Genomic DNA, 24,070 nt, shown 5'->3' on the forward strand with positions numbered 1-24,070 from the left:
AAAATTAGAAAAATCACTATACTCTGCCAACCCTTAATGAAATAGCAGATTTAAACAGTGATCATCAGTTGCTATTGTTAACATCACAAAAAAAGAGAGACATCTGGACATTACATGACTCTTGATGGAAGAACAAAACTCCACCTATGAAGTAGTCTTGTCCCAGAAATCAAACCTGAACAAAGTTAAGCCTATTCACAAATTTATATAAAATGTATATAAAAGGACAAGGAACATATTAAATGATGATACAAGATGCAAGTCTTAAAATCTAGAAATGGAAAAATCTATGTGACAAGTTTTTCAGTATTTTAAAAAATAACAAATATTAAAAAGGAAAAAAAAGGAGGGCATAACTATAGATTGAATTTAGTTTTAAGAGGTATATTCATTTTTTATGCAGCTTATTTGGTCAGTCAAGAAACCAACTTTAAAAAAATGTTTGAATTAATTTGGAAAATTTGACCATGACATAGATATTTGATATTAAAGGCATTAACACATTTGTTTCACTGTAATATTGGTATTGTGGTTGTTGTTTTAAATACCAACCACTCTCAGTGCAACTGGGGATCAGCCTTGATCTATCAGTAACTATAAAATTCTATCCCCATTTCGGGGGAAATGGTCTCTAAAAACAGTGACACTTGAAGCCCAGAACCTACAGAGAACTTTGGCTACCAAGACAATGTCAGCGTTGGCCAAGTTCCAGGACTGCGGTTGTGGGTGTTGCAAGAAGAATAACTATACCCTTTCCTTAAGGTAGCATTTCCCATTATGTTTACCAGGAACACATCCCTATAAGTTACTCTACAGAAAAAAACAGAGATTTGGTAACCAATGGTGTAATTAAGGCCACGATAACTTATGAAATATAGAAACCTTTAAAATTTGACATTACTCAATGATTCCCCAAATGATTTGACCCTGGAACTTTTTTTTTCTTTTTTGTTATTAAAATCTTGTGGAACTAACTTTTGGAAAGCAGGTTTAGATATTATACCTCTTCCAATATAAAGAGGGAGAGAAGAAGATGCTTCCCTTGTCCCTGTCATTCTGTCAAGAAGTCATGGTTCGCTGGATTTCCAGCTTTGGCCAGATGTCAAGAAAAAACCTTAAATGTCAAAATGTAAAAATTCATCTTGGATTATGGACAGTTTAATCTTGACAGTGACAGCCTGCATGCATGAATGGTAGGCATTTTGTCTAAAAAGTGAGCAAGATGTAATATTAACTTGTAATTTTTACCTTTGACTTTCTGAAACTGCTCAATCTGTTAAAACTGAACCTTTAGATTGGGGTTTTGCTAGGGGCTTATCAATGTTTCCCCTGGCAGGCACTTCATTCTTCCTCTGATTTGTATGTCATTCTTTCACTGTCAGTTCATCTACTTTATCCATCCATTACTCTATCAGGGTCCTGGATTGCAAGAGGGCACCGGACAGGCTGAGGAACCCCACCGGCGCTGGATCGGGGCTGGGGAGGAATGCAGGAGGTTGGCCAGCTAGGGAGGGACCATGGGAGGGCTCTAGGGCATGTCCAGCCCATCTCACTCAGTCCCAATCTGCCGGACCCCAGCAGCAAGCTAACCTACAGGTCGGTGCGTCTGCCCCCTGGTGGTCAGTGCATGTCATAGTGACTGGTCGACTGGTTGACTGTCTTCGCCTGGTGATCAGTACATGTCATAGTGACTGGTTGACTGGTCTACTGTCTGTCCCCTAGTGGTCAGTGCACAGCATAGCAAGCAGTTGAGTGGCCTTAGCATATCATTAGCATATTACACTTTGATTGGTTGAATGGCCAACCGGTCGACCTGACACTTAGCATATTAGGCTTTTATTATATAGGATACCTTTAATGAAAATCACAATACATATTATAAAACACAACAAACAAAAAGTCAAGTCAAAACCAAAATGATTATTTGAGTTTAAAGAAATACTTTCTTCACTTAGGTTATCTAATAGCATAAAATATTTAGGAAACCTAAGACTGTATACCTTCCTTGGATTTTTTTAAAAATTACATTTTGAAGCATGTTTGCCTATAACCCACCATCTTCTGAATATTTTCAGTGTAGATAATACATGAAAAAGTTCTGTGTCCCAGAGATTTTTTTCCAATACAAAAGCAAGGACTAGAGAAGAAGCAAAGAAGTGTAGATGGAACAGATCTAAGAATATCCTTCAACCATATTTTTTAAATCTGGTCTTGTGGTTCATAAATATTCTGGTTTCAAGTATACTTGATAAAACTATATTTTAAAGAATAGTGTACTTAATGTCTGTCTTCCATTACAGTTATTCCTTATCATCACTAGAAAATAGTAAACAAGTAAGTCAACCTAGCTATAATCTATACAACCAAAAGTTCTTTAGAAGTATGCATATATGATTCCAGATTTTAGAAAGTTAAAAAGTTGCTTTTTTAACGGACTACATCCAATAATAAATGACCGATGAAATTCTCACATTCTTGACCATATGCTTACTACTTTGAGTGTTAAATATTCTGTTTAGAAACTATTTCTTTTGACTAATGTCCTTTGCCACAGGCTTCATTTTAATAATAGACCCTCTAAAAGCTACAGATGGACTATTTTTACTTCAGTATTTTTATATATTTTAAAAATTTAACACTTGATAGTTTCTGAATTAATGGTTAAGAAATAAATTTGAACCTAAACTTGGTGTTCCACTTTCAGAATGGTCAATGTGCCCTGTACTCTTATGTTGATTGAAACCAAGAGAATGATAGAAAATATTTGTTTTGTAAATACTGTTCCAAAGCATGAAAAATTACATACTAAAAATAATTGTATTTGGCATCCACTTTTCTTCATGATGATTCACTAGGTCAAAAGCTTTCCTTTTTACTTAATATAAATTTCAGCTGAAGGCCAGAATGGTGGTACTAACATGTTTTAATGCTAACTGTCTCTAAAATATAGTGATGGCATGCTGGCCTTATAGTTAATGTTCTATACAGCTTCATATCTTGTGTGAATATATTGAAGAAAGAAATAATTACTTTTATATTATATTCAATGATTCTTTTCTATATGGTGATTGCTAAAGATGAAATTTTGGATGACAGAACTAAATCAAGTTTTATATAACACTCACAGCAGAAAATAGAACTTGATGCTCATAAATTATCTCATACTTTAATTTCAAATAAACTTTTTCTTATGAAATGTGCTTTGATTTTATTAATAGAATAAAGTAAACATGCATTTTACATTAGGAAGCCAAATTTAGTAAACAAGTTAGTCCATTGTGATTGACATATAAACAGTTGGCATAATTTATAAAATTTGCTAATTGCCCTTCATGGTCATGAATCTTCATCTAACTTTTAATATAAATAAGTCATGGAGCCTGTTAAACAATTAATGTAGAAAGAGTAGGCATTTTGAGAAATAATGGGATATTATTGTGTGGTGGTATTGTATGGTGTTTATAGTTTCTCCAAAAATGCTTTATATTTGTATCCATTTCATTTTTCAATGAGCAAATACCAGTTGCATGACTACTAAATGTCAGACTCTGCTCTCTCATGGAACTTATATTCTAAGGAACAACTTAGGCAATAAGCAATTAAACAAGTAAATGTGTGATACAATTTTAGGTAGGGGTAACTGCTATGTAAACAAGTGGGGTAGGAGAATAGTGAATGATGGGGATGGGGTTGTGGGAGATGAGCAAGTTTAAACAGGGTGTGGAGCAATTTTTGAGTAGAGATATAAACCAAGTGAAATAGCAAAAGGAAGGTAATTTTAAGCATGATATTTAAGAGTGAGGGATAGAAAAGTTGCAGCTTGTTGATGATTTGTATTGTGCTTATGAAGAACATGATTGCTATCTCTAACTATTAGCATGCTGATAGGGTGATAGCTACTTAGAAAAACAGTAGTGATTTATTCAGATTATGTTGCTGAGAAGTACTTGTGAAGGTAAACAATGATAAGTTCCATATCAGTATTCCAGGCTTTTCCAATTTTATTATAGACTTGTGACAGCAATATTTACATGCACATTGTCTTTCAGTATTATATATAAATAACCCAAGCCATAGAAATTGAAAAGCAGTCTCCTAAAATAGTAAATTTTTAGGAACTCTATTCACAAGGAGAATTTTGGGATTTTTGTTTAAATTTCCTTGACTATTGCCTGATTTTAAGTGGAACATAAAATCAATTGTTTGATAGGGATATGCCATGATAAAACCACACCATCAAAACAGTAGATTCTTCCCTGTCAGTATGGCTCAGTGGTTGAGTGTCCACCTAGGAACCAGGAGGTCACGGTTCCATTCCCGGTGGTCAGGTCACATGCCCGGATTGTGGGCTCAGTCCCCAGTAGGGGGCGTGCAGGAGACAGCTGATAATGATTTCCTCTCATCATTGATGTTTCTATCTCTCTCTCCCTTTCCTTTTCTCTCTGAAATCAATAGAAATATGTTTTAAAAAAAGAAAGTAAAAGTTCATCTAAATGTGGTTTTTGTACCATCGATTAACCATTTAAAAGCCACTTGTATGTCCTAGCAAATAGTATCTGTCCAAAAAAAGAAATATGTAGTAATGGCAGACCCCTCTTTTGTGACAGGAAACCTTTCTGCACTTTTACAAAATTTATTTACTATGTATTATTGTATTCGTGCATTTAAATATTTATCATTATTGGGCGAATTATTTAAATCATCCATTGAGTAGAAATGTAATTCAGTTAATATTTATTGACATCCTTTTCAGAATACATTCCTTATTATTTGAAATCAGCCTGTAGCAGCAGTTCAAGCATTGTCATGACTTCATTGCTACTGATAAATCATGATACAGCCTATAGAAGATATATTAGTCTCTTTTTTGAACCCCAAATTTAAAGGATGTTTTTTGTATTGTCATTGAAAATGGGCTCATAAATAAAGCTGTGGTGGGTTTCTTTGGGGGGTGTGGGTGGGGAGGAAGGTAGAGTCGATTTGGACAACATGTTCTATGTCATGATACTTTTCAGAATGAAGCCAATTGAAGTGGACCATCTATTGTACCAGGTCATTAGGTAGTTTTAAGTCTAAGCAGGTTAGCAAAACCTAAAATGAGAGGTCTTGCCTTGTCTTATAGTTCTCAAAACATAAAATAATGCAACCATTCACAAGTCTAACCCTGCTAATTAATCCCCATCAATTTTACTCATAATAAGCATCACCTCTTTAAACATATAGTTTTTGATTACTTGGGCATAGTAGCTTGTTAATAAAGTGAAAATAAGCTGGAATATTTATTGTTTAAATATCATTATATGCTCACTTTTAGTTTTATAGATGAATGTGTTTCAGGCATACATAGTATGAGCAGTTTATTTTATATTCTTTTTTAAATTAATGCAGGTAAATTCCTAAATTTGATTGTAAAAATAACGTGATATTTTTATCCCTGCAACATTTAAAAATTAGGCTTAGACTTTGGAATACATTTTGAAAGGCAGTGAGCCAATTCCCACAGTGAAAATTTTTGCCTGCTGAATTATGTAGATGTTTTGGATAATAGTTTCTTCCTTTGACCTCAGTAATTTTATGCAAAAATCTTAGAGCTTTAAGATTTATTAGCCTTCAATGATTTTAAATCATTCATATCTACCTAATACCTTATTTGGGTGCATTTTTTTTTCCTTTTTGAACTTATAATGGTAAAAATATCAGGTTTTTAAGAAAAAGGATTAAATTTGGGTCTGATTCCTTTTTGGCCATATATCTATTTCTTTCGTGATGCTGAATTTGTTGTGACATATTGCTTTTTATAAAGATCACCTAATGTTTAGAAGTTAGGTGAGTCAAAGAAATTAACAGAAAATACCCTATTCCAAAAATAAATTAGCCATCTCGAAACATAGAAAATATAGTTCAGTTTGTTTTCAACTTATAATACTATGTCCCATCAGTTCATGTCTTGATTTTAAAATTTTGGGGAATGCTGTACGACACCTAGCACAATACCAGACATATAGCAAGTACCTATTTTCCTTTCTCATGAGAGCCTATAATCATAACTATAAGAATAACTTTAACTTTTACTTTGAGACCAAAGCTAACAATTAAAGTCAATAATAATATATGTGCAACAGTAAAGGGAAGAAAATGATAAAAGTCATTTTCAATATGAACTAGAGAATATTATAAACCACTTACATTTACCTCTGTGATTTTCTCTGAAATGACGATTATTCTCTCTAGTTTTAAATCTCCTAATGATATACAATGATTTGTTCTCTTTTGTATTATTGCATTTCTTCTATAAAATATGTAATACTACTTAATTTTTGAAGAAAAACAACATGCAAAAATATCAAGACATGATAAAAGGATTGACTATCCTCGCTAATATTATGAGTAGAAATTTCATACACCTAAATATTTCCAGCTATGGAAAAGCAATTAACCAAGCAAGGCATCTGCAATGAGTTACCATGGCTCTTATATGTATGCTCCTATTTAAAATTATTACTACTAAAATTATTGAAAGAAGCATGGTTTTACTGACTTATAATTTATAAAACAACTATTATAAATCAAATGCATCCGGTGATTTGGTGCAGTATTCTAGCTTCCTGAAAATGAGATGGGCCTATAGATCATCAGAAACCAAAGACAGAATTTTCCACCTAAAAGGGGGATGGAGATAGTTCCGGCAGACTGGATTAGATATGTCTGTCACCTATTTTGTGACTGTGGATTATAACAGAATCAATCAACTTTTCTGTGATTTATTTCTCCATTTTTGAGGTGAGCCAAGCAGAAAGTATTTTTGAAGAAGGAATATAGCAACATAGCCTCATCGTACTTTTCTACTGTCTATTCCTCCACTTCCTCACCATCCAATAAACCAACATAAAATAAATGTGCAGTTACTTATGGGAATATCTTAAGGCATATAGATAGATCTTTTTCTTCTTCCAATTCCTTACAGGCCATTTTTCTTGGTAATTGTACTACTTATTCGGCAAAGACAATGTATGAAGTCAATTTTCTGTTGATAATCTTAGCTTCCTGGATAATTCAGAAAATAAAAATAAATCAAAGGGAGATTATCCATGGCTTTGTTTCTTATGAGCTATAACTAACTTGTGGTCTATGATTATAATCTATATATATAAAAGCCTAAGCGACCATCCAACTGTTCAACCGTTTGCCCAATAGCTATGACATGCACTTACCACCAGGGGGCAGATGCTCCAATGAGTAAAGGAGGGACTCCAATTCCCCGTGGAATTGGCCATGGGTTAGGTTGCTTCTGGGGCACTGTTGGCCCTGAAAATGCCTCACCCACACCCTGGAGGGAGGGAAAGGAGGGAGCCTGATTCCTCGTGGAATCAGCCATGCATTAGGTTGCTGCTGGGGGGAGTGTGGGAAGAGATTCACCAAAGATCTTATATGCATACTAGAGGACCAGTGCAGGGATTCGTGCACCGGTGGGGTCCCTTGGCCTGGCCTGCAGGGATCAGGCTGAAACCAGCCCAGTGCATGGATTTGTGCACCAGGGGTTCCCTCGGAATGACCTGCAGGGATCAGGCTGAAACCTGCTCTCCGACATCACCCCAGGGGTCCCAGATTGTGATAGGGCTCAGGCCAGGCCGAGGGACCCCACCAGTGCATGAATTCATGTACTGGGCCTCTAGTTAACTAATGAAATAATTTGGTTGTCTGATTACCAAAAAAATAAATATCCCCAAACTATTAGATATCCTTGGTAAGTACTTTATATGGAAACAGGAATTTATATCTAATGGAGGCCTTATTATATCTGTACCTACTGTTATAGGCTGCTTATTTCCCCTTCAAAAGCTATATGTTTAAATCCTAGGAGGTAGGGGCTTTGAGAAATAGTTAGCTCATGAGAGCAGAGCTCTCATGAATGGGATATGTACCCTTATATGCAGAAACACTAGCGAGATGAGTTCTCTTCCAAACATGTGAGGACACAAGGAGAAGATAGCCATCTGCAAACCAGAAATTAATATTTGTTTTTTTAAAACACCTAGCTCAATATTTTTATTTTAATTGGCTAAGTGAGGGCAGGGAAGATTGGCTAAATATCTGACCATATTTATACAGAATGAGAGAGATATAGCCACTAGAAAAAGAAAATCAAAGTGATGTTACCAAAAGAAGATAGTACAGATAAAGCAGAGAAATGGGTACAAAAGATAAAGCACAAACTAAAAATCAAATGCTTGCTTCAGCAGCTTGTTCTGTATGAATAGAGAAAAAATGAGGTAAAGACAAGAAAAAATAAATAAGGCCAATAGAATGTTAGAGTAGCCTAATTTGCTGAGTAAATGACAGAATGAGCCAGACTTTGGCTTGCTTATCATCTCCACCTTTCCCTTTCTACACACCCTCCACCATCCCAATCAGTGAACTATTCTCCCCAGTTTACATTAAGTTTATAAGGTGCATGTCATTCCAGAAGCTGTTGTAGGGGAAAGTTGAGCCAATTTTCATGCCCATGAATGAGGTATGGGATTTGTCTGGCCAGCTACTAGCAATCAGACCGTTGGCACAAACATTATAGAGCCTGATATATTTCTCCCTCAACCTTAGGAAGAATGTCTCACTTTAGCTACAAGGTTAAGACTAGCAATTTTTCTTAAGGAATATACTAAGGAGATTCTGTTCATATGATCCAAGAAGCATTTGTCTCTGCTTCCTCAATCTAAGCATTCAGGTAGTGGAGGGGACAAAGCAGTTCTACTGCAGATATTTACGAAAACTATTGAAAGTGCAGAGATGCACACCATTTTCAAGTGGTAATATGTAGATTTTTTCCCAAATAATTCATCAGCGTTGATTCCCTGATGCTTTTCACAATCCCCCCATCTTTGCTTTGAACCCAGTGCCAAATAATTTGAGCGAGTTTCAGTTTCCTCATTTGTAATATGAAGAATTTGAATTAACTTCTCTCCTAAGGGTTCTTAAGTTATACTTTGATGTCAGGTTGAAAGCTTGTTTGTGGTCATGCTGAGAAAGAAGACTGCTTTAGGCTCTGAAGTTCTGTCTCAAATGGGTGATGTTCTTCAGAAGCGGAATCATAGGGTTAAAATCCTTCCCAGATCTCTTATCGACAAATGAGTGGTTTCAGAAGGTGTTATATCTTTTAATCTATTGTTTTACTTTGTAAAATAAAGATAATTAAGTTTTTCACAATTAAGTGAAATAATTCAATAACTATTAAAAATAATAGTAAGTAAAAACCACTGAATTTTGTTGAAGAGATGAGTACACAGCTAAGGGACACTGGACTGGACAGTGTTATGCTTGATGGAAGGATTCATCTGGACATCCTATGAGCTACCAGATTTAGGTAGCGATAACAAATGACAAAAATAGAAACTTTACCGACAAACAATAACAATAAAATAAAAAATTACAGCTATGGAAAATAAGGTAGCAATTTATTTAATTTAATAATAGATAGCATTTATTGAATACTATGTAGAATCTTCTATTTTTAGCTTATTTTAAAATATTAACTTATATACCTGAAATCAGGTATTCTTTAGACTCAGACTCTGTTTTTAGCTCTCTCTCCTTGTCCGCTATCTGTTGCTTAATTTTTCTCTAAATAAAATTTACAATAAAAAACATTCTTTTAAACGTGTATATACATATTGTATATACATATGTAAAACATTTTTATATACACATATATCTATTGGGATCATGTATAGTTTCAAATGACAGAAACGCATAATAGTTTTAGAAAATGAGTACACACTTTTTCCTCATATAAAAAGATTTATTAAGGTGAATATTTGCTGATATTATTTTAGCTGCTCATAGAAACCATTAAGGACCCAGGCTGTTTCTAACTTTACCTCCAATATCCTGAGTATGTTGGATTTTTCCTTGTGCAAGTCACTTCATGGTCAAAATATGGCTAATATATCTCAGATACAAAATCTAGTTCAATGAATAAAAAAATCCCCTCTTTCTGGGTTAGGTCTCAATGGCCAGAACATAGCTATCAGAAGCTGTAAGGACAGCTAGGAAAGTGGGGAGCTAGATTGTATAACTGTTCCTACCACTGGGATCCATGTCCTGGGGCTAAGTATGTTTGGACTTGAAATTAAATCATGGCTCTCAATAAGAAAGAATAGAGGAAAGGATATTGGTAGGCAACTTAGCAGAATTTGCAATAATAAAGATAATGGGTAAATAAAATGGACTTACTTGTAAGATGCTGTGATAAATTGTGATGGACAATAAAGTATTTATGAAATATGAGGCAGGAAAAGTCCTTCCAAAACAAATTCAGTAATTTGTGACAATTCATTTTAATTAATGAAAAAATCTGTATCAGTTTCATAAGCTGCAGATGGTTCTTTCATAGGGGAATAAAGGTATTGACATAGTCATATCAATAGATTAAAAAATAAAAAATATATTAAAGTCGCTGAGTGAATAGACAGCCTTTTCGGTTGTTTGGTTTTTTTGTTTGTTTGTTTTTTACATTGATAAATCTTGAGAGAGCTAATGTGGTATATTTGTAGTAGCAGAAATGGTTTTAAACTGATATTATCCATATTTTCAGGAGCAATGATCCTGAACTACACATGTGAGCTTATCCATGTTACATACATTAGGCGAATGATTCTTTACCTTGGTGGACAGACTACATCTGTTGTTCTATCGTTAGCATATTCTTTGGCTGCAAGAAAGCATCTCTTCACTTGGCACGTCCCACATATTAGACAGTAGGAAAGATAGAGTGCAGTTGCTGAAGGACCTGTAGAGTTAGAACTTGGCAGAGAACAGTCAGGCATGATACTTGCTCTGTAGCTATAATGAACTAGGAAGGATATGCAAGTTCGGCTGATCAGAAAAGATCAAAGGAAAAAAAACAGAATTTCAGGATTTCTAATTATCAACTATTTCTGGGCATTTGAAGATGTAAATACTAGATAATTATTGATATGGGTGCTGGTAGTTTTGAGTGACGTCCATTTCTGACTGCTCTGCTGCTTGACTGAATTTGGAAAATTCTATGTGCAAGCATTCTGGATGTAATATCTATATGCACCCAATAAGCAATATGTTTTCCTTTGGTGTAACTTGTTTTTCACTACTATGTTATATTTTGTGGAAAAAATAGATTAAGACTATTTGCTGAAATATATGAGAAACACTATTGGGAGAGTAAGGATTTTGATAGTGAATTTAGTTAAAAATTGTATTTCTTATGGCATCTTACTGAGGCTGTACCAACAGATTAAGAGGCAACTAAAACAATGGATTTGGAAACTCCAGAAATGTTGCAGTTTGCAAATATATTAACTACTATTTGAGTAAAAAATGTTTGTATCCATGTATGCACACCCATCTAATGTTACCTTTATGTGGTCATAGTGGTGTAAATAGATTGATGAACTATAATTTCAATATTCAAAAGGATTTGAAGAGAATATGATGTTGTGACTATTATAGATTTTCTGTTTCTTCTATCATTAATTCTTTGTCTTGACTCAACTACCCAAATATATTTGAAAATTAAAGGTTTTAATAATTCTTACTTATATTTTTATAGATATTTTGATTTAGAATTCACTTTCAACTATAAGAATAAAAAGAGCCTTAGATGAATCTTCATAATTTCATACAATTATCTTTAAATATTTATCTTTAAATTAATCTTGGCCTCAGGCAGGTGGCTTAGTTGGTTGGAGAGTTGTCCCTTACACCTAAAAGGTTTTGGAATCAATTCCTGGTCAGGGCACGTACCTAGATGATGGGTTCCATCCCCAGATGGGTCACATACGGGAGGCAACTGATTGATGTTTCTCTCTCACATCAATGTTTCTCTCTCCCTTCTTCTCTCTCTAAAATCAATAAACGTATCCTTGGGTGAGGATTAAAAAAATTAATCTTGGGTAAACCCATAGTATTAGCTTGCTTACCTATAGTCAACTTATTTTTCATTAGATTATAATGGCAACTATTAGATTATAATAGCAAATAGACTTAAAATTATTTCTATAATAATAACATAATACTTATAATAAAATCTTGGTTTCTAGTTAGGAACATCTGCTCATTTTATAGGACAGATAAATCAATTTGATTTTATAAAGGAAATAAAACATTAATATTTGTATAGCTTTTTAATTTTTTATATTACCATACTTATCTTAATCCACAGTAACTTTAAATAAAAATCTTGTCAAACTTTTAAGTGAAATAAGCCAGTCACAAAAGGGAAATATTATATGATTCTACTCACATGAGATACCTTCAGTCAAATTCATAGAGACAGAAAAGTAGTGTAGTGCTTGCCAGAGGCTAGAGAAAAGGGAAAATGTGAAATAGAAAAAAAAAATCTTGTTGGTTATTCAATAAGCTATACTATGGCATTTCAGTATTAGCTCAGGAGTATTACATACATTCTGCCTTCATTCTAAATGAAAAATAAATTAAAGAATGCATGTAAAACACCAAGCACCCACCTGGTAGACAATTATTATCTCAGTAAATGTTATATTTTATTATTATGGCAGTAAATGTCTTATTAGAAGGTCAAAAGAGCAATGTGAAATGATGCATCTTTTAAATAGGTTCATGTGTATATTTATAACAGAATCAGATTACAATTTAAAATATTTTTCAACATTCTTTATTAAGAAACTCTATTATTCTAGGAGGAATTGTTGATAAGGATCTTCGTCACTACCTCAACTTACGATTTCAGAAGGGTTCTGTGGACCACGAACTTCAGCAAATCATTCGTGACAACCTCTACCTCCGCACCGTGCCATGTGAGTAAAATAGGCGATTTTATTTCCTATGTTAACAGATACATGTTCAGCAATATACCCAGTGTTTCAAAGAAAAGTTAAATCACACTGATTTTTATGGTGGGCATTTGGGACAGAAAACTTATTTGAGATGTGGAAGTTTTAAATGCAAACGCTTATCATTGCAATTGTGTGGTTCATGATGAAGTTGTAGACCGAAGAGACTTTTGGTTTTTACGCTATAAAACCTAACTTACTTCTCCAGTTAATATTGAGAAATATGAATTCTAGTCCAGGATGTTGGTGATTCAGAATGACTCGTGATCGGGGTAGAACTCCACACCAGGAAATGTAAATTGAATTTATTAGCTGAAGTCACAGTAACTCCCAGCCTCATCTCTGGTTTGTAACAGGGGAATCTCATAAATGAACAGGAAATTGTTCATTGGAAAGTGAAGCTAAATGCCCTGTAACTCTTAGAAAGTGATGTTGTTGAGTGTTGGATACAAATCTCTTATATGAAACCTGTAGAAATCCGCAATAATCCCTGATTATGAACAGGTGCACTTCAAAAGAGAGGACTTGGTAAAATGATGAAACTTACGAATCAACTTCTTAGTACCTGTTACAGCTCATTAGAGAATTTTCTATAACTGTGGGACAATTCAAGGATTTTTCAAGGTAGGTCCTGGATCTTAGATAGACATCAAAATCTACGTCCTCAAGGTAGAGTCCAGGATCTCCAGAGACTTTTCAGCATCTCCAGAAATTCAGATTGGTGGGTGTTGTGTGTATTCCTTTTGTTTCAGTTCTGCTCTAAACTTAACAAACTCAAAGCTATGGGCTCTGAAAGGTATATATTTAAAAAATAAAAACTTGACTAGGATAATTAAAGCAAATTATATATATCCCCCCTCCCCCCGGGATAGAAGTACCAGACCATGTAAAATGTATAGGTCATGGATGATTATACTGAAATGCTGATAACAGAGAGTGAAATGAATAATTCAGCACCCCACCCTTTTCACCTACACACATTTTGGGAAGATGGACTCTTGCCATTGTTAGCACTGACTGTTCATTAAAATAGATATGCCAGGGCAGCACTATCAAATATTCCTAATTGAGAATGCTTGCTGATTGATATTTTGTCAGTGTGTGTTTGTTAAGTGAATAGACCTTTGGACTCTTACTTTAAAACTAGAAGTTGAGAAAAGTGCATTCTTAAATTTGTAAGTTTGGCCTTAGAGTGATGGCAGAGGAAGATGGATTAAAGTAAGTGACTGAACTATTTTTAAGGTAACGGTGGACTCATTTTCAAAGCTGTGATGTTGTCAGTGCAGCCGTGTAAATTTATCTTTTGTGACATGAGAGAAAGGAGATATGAAATACCAAATAAAGAATCTGGGCACTTTATTATGTTTAAAAGCTGAGAGAAATAGATAAGAGGCTGACATTCAGAAATACTTGTAGTCATTGCTAAGGCAATGAAATAAATAGGTCTTAATTAAATATGAAGATAATAGAAGTAAATTTCACATTAGTTAATTAGCTTCATAAATAAGTCATCTCTCTTTAGATACCAAAGAAATACTCTGAAGGAAAAATAAATATAAGGGTAAAATAACTAGGCTTATATGAGTAAACATAGAGTTTCAAGATGTGATTTTAGTACAAGGTCATAAATTCAATTAGAAATTGGTGAATAGCTCCTATAAAGGAGATGATTAGAAACTCAATGAATCTGAATATTATATTCATGCAATTATTTTTTTAATTTGTAACTGCCACTTTTAATAGACAATTCCAATAACAGCATGTACTAGCAATGCTCTTAACTTGATATAAAAGTTAAAAAATATCTTAGCTAGAGACGATTCTGATTTATATTATCTATAATCACTTTTTTACTGATTGGACCTAAGCAATCCACTATCTTTACTCAGTATATCTTTTAATGAAATGTTCAGACACTTCCAGAGACTGTGCAGCAAATATGTGTCAGGAGTGTGAAAAATCCTGTCATAATTTAGAAACTTAAAAGTATATTCAGTATATTTATTGGCCTTGGGTATGTCGTGACATTTCTTACGTAGTCTCATTTGTCAAAAAAGTCTGATTGGTTTTCATGTGTACCCAGCAACATAAAAGGAAAACGTTACTGAAGAGCTTGTCACTGTTCTTACACAGGCATAAATTAATATGTATACCTCTGTATAATCTGATGGCACCAGGAATAAGTCCCGGATAACTCGATGGAAACAAAACTAGTCAACTTGTAACTATGTGAGGGTGGTTTAAATTTCTTAAAAGGAAGACCCAACTGAGTAATTCTGCTCACGACCACCACCAACTACAACTAGGAAGAAAGGAGCAACGTCTTAGGGCTTGATTTTTTTGGTCTCTAGTAAGAAAGAGTTCTGGGATGAGGGCTCCAGAGACTCGCTCCCCTCACACACAGCATGTATACTCAACCCATTTTAGTGGTGGACAACTCGACTCCCCTACCCGCTTCTGGAGGAAGTCTGGACCTGGCTGCTGGCTGATTTCTGTTCTACACATGGGAGGGAGGTGGACAGTCCAGGTTTCTACTAGGCCTTCACTGTAGACATTACTAAATTTCATTCATCTTTTCCAGCCCATAAACAAGGATGATGGGCTATCTTTGGCCATTTCACTTGTTTCCCTAGAACATTATCTCAAACCTTATTCTTCAAAATCACTGTTTTTAACGCTGTATCTCTAGGAAGAGAAGGTGGGACTTGGTCACAGAGATAGAATTGTTGGGCATATGATGAAGATGAGTGCACACACATGCACACACTTGCACACATAGCGGCTCTCATGATATCAGTTTGTCATTCTTTTAAATTGAATCAGGAAAAAGATCCTTAGGAACTGAGTCTTTGGATCTTGATATTTTCTGTAGATTAGCCAGTTGCATGATTTATATTCATTAAGATCTAAATTTGTACATAAACATGTGCCTTTTAGCTGCTAACTGTATAATTTATAGGGTTATAAATGGTCTTAAGATCCTGATGTTTTAAAGTGAATGTTAATTTTTAAATAAATACAGTAAATAATTTTTTTTACTATTAGATTTCAGGCTATATAGAATTTTTATATAATGGAACTTTAAGGAAAATGAGTAAATAATGATGAGACAAAACTGCTATAATCTGGAATAAGATAAAGATTAACCGGGAAAGATATACATATATGTATAAAAGACTCAACATACTTCAGAATATCCATCAAATGGGATTTCAATTACCTTGAAAGTACACAAAAGACAAATTCAGAAGCAATAAATTAGCATTTATTTAGAGTTTGCATGGGATTGTTTTATAATACTAGAGGCCCCGTGCATGAAATTCATGCATGGGAGGTGTCCCCTCAGCCCAGCCTGCACCCTCTTCAATCAGGACTCCTCAGGGGATGTCCAACTGCCAGTTTAGGCCCGATCCCAGGCATTGAGCCTAAACCGGCATCAGACATCCTTCTCACAATCCTGTACCACTAGCTCCTAATCGCTCACCTGCCTGCCTGCCTGGATGCCTCTAACTGCCCCCCTGCTGGCCTGATCACCCCTAACTGCCCCCCTCTGCTGGCCAAGTTGCCCCTAACTGCCTTCCCCTGCCGGCCTAGTCACCCCCAATTGTCCCCCCTACCAGCCTGGTTGCCCCCAACTGCCCACCTGCCGGCCTGGTCCCCTCTTACTGCCCCTCATTCCGGCCTGGTTGAGCCTAACTGCCCCCCTCTGCTGGCCGAGTTGCCCCTAACTGCCTCCCCCTGCCAGGCTAGTCACCCCCAATTGTCCACCCTTCCAGCCTGGTTGCCCCTAAATGCCCCCCTCTGCCAGCCTAGTTGCCTCTAACTGCATCCCCCTGCCAGCCTAGTCACCCCCAATTGTCCCCCATGCCAACCTGGTTGCTCCCAACTGTCCCCCTGATGGCCTGGTCCCCTCTTACTGCCCCTCCTGCTGGCCTGGTCACTCCCAACTGCCCTCCCTGCTGGCTTGGTCACCCCTAATGGCTCCCCTGCCAGCCTGGTCACCCCATGCAGCCTGCTGTTCAGTTGTTTAGTCACCCCTCCCTAACCCCCCAACAGGCCTCGTTGCCCCACGCAGCCTGCTTGTTCAGTTGTTTGATCGTCCCTCACTAACTCCCCTGCTGGCCTGGTAGTAGGAAGCCATCTTGTGATGGTATGAGGGTTAATTTGCATATTACCTCTTTATTATATAGGATGTGAGGTATACAAAGTTAAGGCAGCATGTATCTGTTGTCTTTTGCATAATATAAATTCAAAAGTTTATGAGGGAAATTTGTGGAATTAATACAGAAGACTATTGTATTAATTTTCAAATGGATAAGAGTAAAAATTGACTTTATTTTGGTTTTAATATTTTACTGAGTATAATGATTGCATATAGTTAACTCTTGAGTCTAATCAACATTGATTCAATTGAATATGGTTTTTAAATATGAGAAAAATAATCACTTTCATTTATTTATGAAGTTCTGGGCCTTTCTATCCTTAACATTTATTAGAAATACAAATTAATTTTTGAGGCAGAATGAGCACATCCACATATTTTAAATATTTTTCTGCCATCATGCCAGATGACATGAGGAAGGCTTTCAATGACCAATTTTTAAAGTTTCAAAATGAAATGGAAGGTACTTAAAATTAAACTTTTCTCCCAAGACCATACTTTGTCATTTGTTGAGATGGTTTAATTGGGAAATACTTAAAATTTATTTGAAGACAAAAGAAATATCAGTGTATACCAAGTAAAAGACAAAAATCAATAAAATGAGAGCCCTGAAGCTGCATAAAGTGTGAATAAAATGAGAACCATAGATTTAAGATATGAAAGAAATTACTTTTATGAAAGAGCCAATTGAGGTGTAACTCACAATGATGTTTCTACATATTTAATAACTTTAAGTTAGTATAACTCTGCTGTTATAAAGAAGCATTCTCAAGAATGAGATTGTAAGTTTTCCAATATGTTTTTTAAATTTCTCTATTCTACTAAATTATTTTTCATGAAGAAGCAAATAGATGCAATAAAGTTATAGGAACCATCTCCTTTTAAGATGAGTAGTTACCAACACTTCAAAAGGTACAGTTATGTAAAGGGTCAACATTCCTTTTCCCTAATTATATAATCCTCCATAGGACTATGGTGAGAGGACTATTGAAGAGAATCTGGTGACCACATATCTATTAAAAAGTATTAAATTAAAATTAAAGTAGAACTTCCTGGTATATTGCATGAGGAAAAATAAATTTAATTTTTAAGCAGAAAATCAGTATATTTAACTATTATTAAACATGTAATATTAAATAAGGCAACATGTTGGGTTTTTTTTTATTGCTTAAAGTATTACAAAGGGTATTACATTTGTGTCCCTTTTTTTCCCCGCCCTTGACAATCCCCTGGCCTCCCCTACCCCCCAGTGTCTTATGTCCATTGGTTATGCTTATATGCATGCATACAAGTCCTTCGGTTGATCTCTTACTCCCCTCCCTCCTGCCCCCCAACCCTCCTTGGCCTTCCCGCTGCAGTTTGACAATCTGTTTGAAGCAGCTCTGCCTCTGTATCTATTATTGTTCATAAGTTTATAATGGTCTTTATTATCCATGAATGAGTGAGATCATGTGGTATTTTTCCTTCATTGACTGGCTTATTTCACTTAGCATAATGCTCTCCAGTTCCATCCATGCCGTTGCTAATGGTAAGAGTTCCTTCTTTTTTACAGCATCATAGTATTCCATCATGTAGATGTACCACAGTTTTCTAATGCATTCATCTACTGATGGGCACTTAGGCTGTTTCCAGATCTTAGCTATGGCAACATGTTTTTATAGACATGAATGAGTCTTTCCAATTATTGATAATTTTCATCACAAATGTACATTTATAAGCATGTGATAAGTAGGTAGAGTGACATAAGCCTGTGGATTATACTACTCAAAAATTATCTTTCTTGCTCTGGCTGGTTTGGCTCACTGGATAGAGCATCGGCGTGGAGACTGAATGGTCCCAGGTTCGATTCCGGTCAGGGGCATGTACCTTGGTTGTGGGCACATCCCCAGTGGCGAGTGTGCAGGAGGCAGCTGATTGATGCTTCTCTCTCATCGGTGTTTCTAGGTCTCTATCCCTCTCCCTTCCTCTCTGTAAAAAATCAATAAAATATATTTTAAAAATTAAATATATAAAAAAATTACCTTTCTTAAATGAATGAAATTTTCTGAGTTAAAGGTGATCAATAACATGATTAAATATTCAGAGTATCTTCAAGCAATATTAGCCTATGTGCTGGGATGGTATGTTGAACACAGGTAGACATGCAGGCGTAGGACTAAATATATCAAATCCAACTGAGTTTTAAAAACAAAACAAAAATAAACAAACAAAAAACACAAATCCAACTGAGTTTTAAACTAACATATTACAACTGTATATTGACATCTCTGTTAACCTTAACTTTATAGTTTTGCTTCAAGTAAGAATCATCAATTAAGAAGTGTTTTTTTTTTAAGTTGCATTAGAGTGCTTCACAATTATTTCAGAAGCAAAATGACACGTTTTTGTTCTTTGATAATGAATTTAATTTTTTTCTAAAATAGCCTGATTATATGAGGTGCTAAGGATTTTAGAGAATAGGTACGTTATTAGCATTGTGGGCCAAACAAGAAGGACATCTATGAACAAATGAAAATAAATTTCTTCAGAGATATATAAACTCCTATGGAATGCTAGACCAAAAGAAAAATTCCAAAAGCTTCTGAGCAGTAGCAAATACTTTAAAGGATTCTACTTTCTTGCTCATTAATATGCCTGCTTGGTATATTTATTTAAAATGTGTTGATACTTAATAGAAAGCTGTATTAGTTTTACCCTCCCTCTCTTATTACTGAGAATAATAAGATCTAGTTTCATGTTATAAATGTGAAAGTGCAATAGACTTTTTTGTCTTTTTTCATTGAACAAAATGAATGCATCTTTCTTGGTCCAGTAGCATCCGTTGGTTTGTTGGACAGAGATAAATGGCTTCCAATGTTGCTTAAGATGGAAAGGCAGTGTACATTAGAAGCGATTGCATTTGACACCACAGGGCACAGGTACTGGAATAAAGGAGTATACGTGGTACAAAAGAAAAGCAAAAACCACCAACAGTGAACAACTTACTGATGTTTAAAGCCACATAGAATGCCCTCTGCCTTGACTCAGCAGCGGGTTGTGTGGCTGTGACCCCAATCTTTCCTCTTGTTTTTTTTCTTCCCCTTTGGTTTTCTTTTTCTTCTCTTTTCTCTTCATACAGAAAGGCTTTCCATAGGAAAACTGGGTCTGTGGACTACAGATGGAGTAGGCAGATGGTATATACACTCTTGGGTTTCAATGGTTTTAGCAGCTGTCCCAGGGAAAAATTTGAGATAAGCGCCTGAAGCCATTTTTTTTTCAACAGAAAAGCCAGTAATCAGATTCAATGGAAAGTAGCTCACCTTCCAGAGGTTCCAGAATCTGCTCCCTGAAGACTTCAAAACTGTAGTCCAGTGGGACATAGGAAGGACAACACATCACATAGTACATCGCCGCACTTTTTTAAAAATATATTTTATTGATTTTTTACAGAGATGAAGGGAGAAGGATAGAGAGAAACATCGATGGGAGAGAAACATCGATCAGCCGCCTCTTGCACACCCCCTACTGGGGATGTGCCCTCAACCAAGGTACATGACCTTGACTAGAATCGAGCCTGGGGCCTTTCAGTCTGCAGGCTGACACTCTATCCATTGAGCCAAACCAGTTAGGGCTCGCCGCACTTTTTGAATAGAAAGAATTAGAACTCTGTATGGTTCAGACCTACCCAAGTTTCCAAACTCTTTTTACTAGTATGTAAGCTGTTGGATTATTATGTAACTGAAGGAAACCTGTAGGCAGACGGTAACAGAACTTTAAGGAACTCTAGGGCTGCAGATTTGTAGTAGAGCATTCAATTTCTGATTCAAATGCACCTAGTCAATAAAGCAATAAAAGAGGAATACTAACTGTAGTTACTGATAGTCTGTTGTTTAGTGCACTATTCAGAGTTATTTACACATTGCAATTTAGAATTGCTATAGCATGGTGAGCAGCAACGACCCTTGGGTTTACCTATTTGACAACATGGTGCTATGGAAAGAGCACTCATCTCAGAACTGAGAGCCATTTGTTTTGGATTAGGTTTTGTCACTAACTATAGGCCTCGCCATTGGGACTAAGGGGAAGGAGGGGGAGGAATAAAATGAACTCTAACAGTTTTTTTCTGCTCTAAAGTGGTGTAGTTTTCTGATTCTGCTGGCTTGTTTTCTTTATGTTGTCGTTATTCAAATCAGTTCATCAAACTGGCTTAAATTATTCTGAGTATGGAATGTCCTTGATATTGAGCAGGTGTAAACAACTATGGAACCTGAAGATATATCAAATACAGCAGGCACTTCAGGGAAAAATAAAGAGCTGGGTTTAAATTAAGTGCAGTTCTGGGTATAACCAGCCAAGCATGTACTTCCATATTTTTTTATGAATGTCAGGTTAAGGATGCCATCATAATTCTGATGTTCCTTGAAATCTGCCTTCACTATTCATGAAATTCTGAAATATGGTCCAGTCTCAGTAAGTGGATGGGAAAATAAACATAATGAGAAATATAAAGCTTTTAAAATTGTTTTCCTCCTTTGGAATGTGTAATGAGTTGAGATATGACATAAAGACTTCTGAAGCATGAGGTTAATTGTTATGAAAATGTGATTGTAATCTTTGTGATAAGACATTTAACACAAAATATAGTGTCTTCTAATGTTGAACTTTAATAAATATCATTTATGCAGGTGAATGACCCAGGATAGATGCCCAAATGAATCTAGCTAACAGAAGGTGAAATCAGTACTCAATCAGGATAGTCAGGAGGCAGATTAGGAGAGTCAGTATGGTTTCTAATGCAGGACAATTAAAAGGCAAGTCTAGTGTAAGATTGACAGTCAATTCAATTAAAAAACACACGTAGATTCTGCTTTCTTAGGCAAGTCAGAAATTTAGAATTGGATCAATTCCCAAATAGCTTCCCAGTTTCTATTCCAAGACCTGTTACCTTTCCTACTTACAGGCTAGCTTACAATAATGTTGCTTTTTATGAACACAAAATCAGCAAATATCTGCACAAGCTCTGTTGGAGTAGAAATGAGAACTCAACTGAGAACTCCACTCCAACCTGCTGATCAACAAAACCCCTTGTGTGCATAACTTGTCCCCCCCAAAAAGAAGACCGAATTGGGTAGCTAATGCCAAGAAATATATATATATAATCTTCTCTCACATTTTTTGGCAGGAATTCAGTTCCTTTTCGCCTTTTTTAAAATTGTTTGACACTGATGAAAATTTGTAAAGATCAGTAATGCATGTGACTGTTTGTGGGAAATTTGAGACTTCATGTGCTGAATTCCATCTTGTGATGGATCCAGCTCATCTTAGCATTGCCAGTGAAGGAAGGGTTATGAGTTCCAAGCCAGGACCAGTTTTAGGCACACAACTCCATGAACATCAACCAGAACAATTTTTAAATGGCAGCAAATGTATTTACTAAATACTTTCTATGTGAAAGAAATCTTTTTCATACATTATCTCATTGACTCCTCATAGCATCCCTATAAGGTATGTTTCATTTCCACCATTGAAGACATATGGAGAAACTGAGCTCTGAGGTTAAATCAGTGGTTCCCAAACTTATTTGGCCTACCGCCCCCTTTCCAGAAAAAATATTACTCAGCCCTTGGAAATTAATTTTTTTTAAATTTTAATAGCAGTTACTCATCGCCCCCAAATGCACCTGTGGCCATCACCGCCCCCCTGGATCACTGCAGCGCCCTTCTGGGGGGCGGTAGCGCCCACTTTGGGAATCACTGGGTTAAATGATGAACTGGACACCATGCAATAGGTCAGTGGAGTAACAGGGATTCCAGCCCAGGTGGATCTGGCTTCCAGTCCACACTCTACATGAGAGGAACTCTTGAGTGGAAGCTCTAGGGAGTCAAGAACACCACAAAGGCTTCCCGTGAGGTTCAGAGATACTCCTAGGGTAGAAAAAGAGGAAAAGCAAATAACTCTGCAGGCTGACAGACTACCTAGTGAGCATGAATGGAATTATACAGGCTGATAGGCTCTCTGATGAGCATGAATGGAGTACCATCAATGGAGGATACTTTTTTTTTTTTTTTTCAAGCCGATGTGGACAGTTTCCCACAATTAAAAAGAAAAAGTGTGGATAATTATTAGGAAAGTTTTCAAGGGACTGTCTATTTATTGGTTAGCTTTAAATCAGTTATTTTCTTCTTTACATGATCTTCTTGATTAGTCATTAATCAATCAAGTAACAAATTGTCTTTGCTTTAACATGTCATTGCCAGAAATACTGGAATATAAAATACATAAGGGGGAGAAAATAAAAATTTAATTGATAAACATATTATTCCAGTAATTAAAACTTTTACCTTGTTATAGGAAGAGAACTATACTATATAAAAGCTTTCTTTCATTTCTAAACTTGCTTATGAAAATTTATTTCATCTCAGCTCCAGTAGACCTTCTAACTGCATTTCATTTTCTGAATCATAATCTAAATCTAAAATTCTAAAAAACATAAAGCTCTGTAAACAGGTATTTGTAGAAATTCTCAATTCCTCACCTTGATATTTTATAAATATATTACTTTTTCAAATCAGTGTGAGAGTGACAGAGGTAAAGTTAGGAAAAGAGAATGAATTAACATTTACCAAATAGCTACATGCAAGGGCTATAATTATGTCATTGCATTTTGCAATTCTCTGAGAAATATGTCATAGTTCCTAATATTCAGACCAAGAAACTTTAGCTGAGAGAGGTTAAGAATCCTTCCTCAGACCACAGCTACTAAGTGGATGACAAGGAACTCAAGTATCTAGGTGTGTTTGATGCCAAGACCAATTTTTTGGATATATTATGTTGTCTCTTTAGTTATTATATCTCTGATGTCCCAATAGTTCCGAACAATTTTTGGAAAGCCCCAGAACATAGAAGATTGCTTGGATATATATTTTTTTTAATTTAATATTCCCATACATTAATAGAAGTCATGAAAATGGATAGGGAATTATATAAGATCACTAACACACTCATCCCAAAACTGCTATGCAGGAGTCCCTCTGGTATTATTCTTTCAAGGGCTCCAAAAAGACCAAGGTCAATAGGTGATTGCTAT

The 24,070-nt window shown here is 35.6% G+C and overlaps 1 protein-coding gene across 6 annotated transcripts in view; it reads left to right on the forward strand.

Moving 5' to 3' along the window:
• The window catches only part of MAGI2 (membrane associated guanylate kinase, WW and PDZ domain containing 2), a 1,130,082-nt gene that overhangs the window by 307,747 nt on the left and 798,265 nt on the right, over positions 1-24,070 (forward strand). For all 6 annotated transcript variants that reach the window (XM_070424553.1, XM_070424554.1, XM_070424557.1 and 3 more), the window contains exon 2: positions 12,690-12,806. In XM_070424553.1, coding sequence (XP_070280654.1) covers positions 12,690-12,806 — 117 coding nt within the window. The remainder of the gene's footprint in view (positions 1-12,689; positions 12,807-24,070) is intronic.

This window comes from Myotis yumanensis, unplaced genomic scaffold, assembly GCF_028538775.1.
Source record: "Myotis yumanensis isolate MYYU_CA2020_CCGP unplaced genomic scaffold, mMyoYum1.0.hap1 SCAF_9, whole genome shotgun sequence".
NCBI classification, from domain to species: domain Eukaryota; kingdom Metazoa; phylum Chordata; class Mammalia; order Chiroptera; family Vespertilionidae; genus Myotis; species Myotis yumanensis.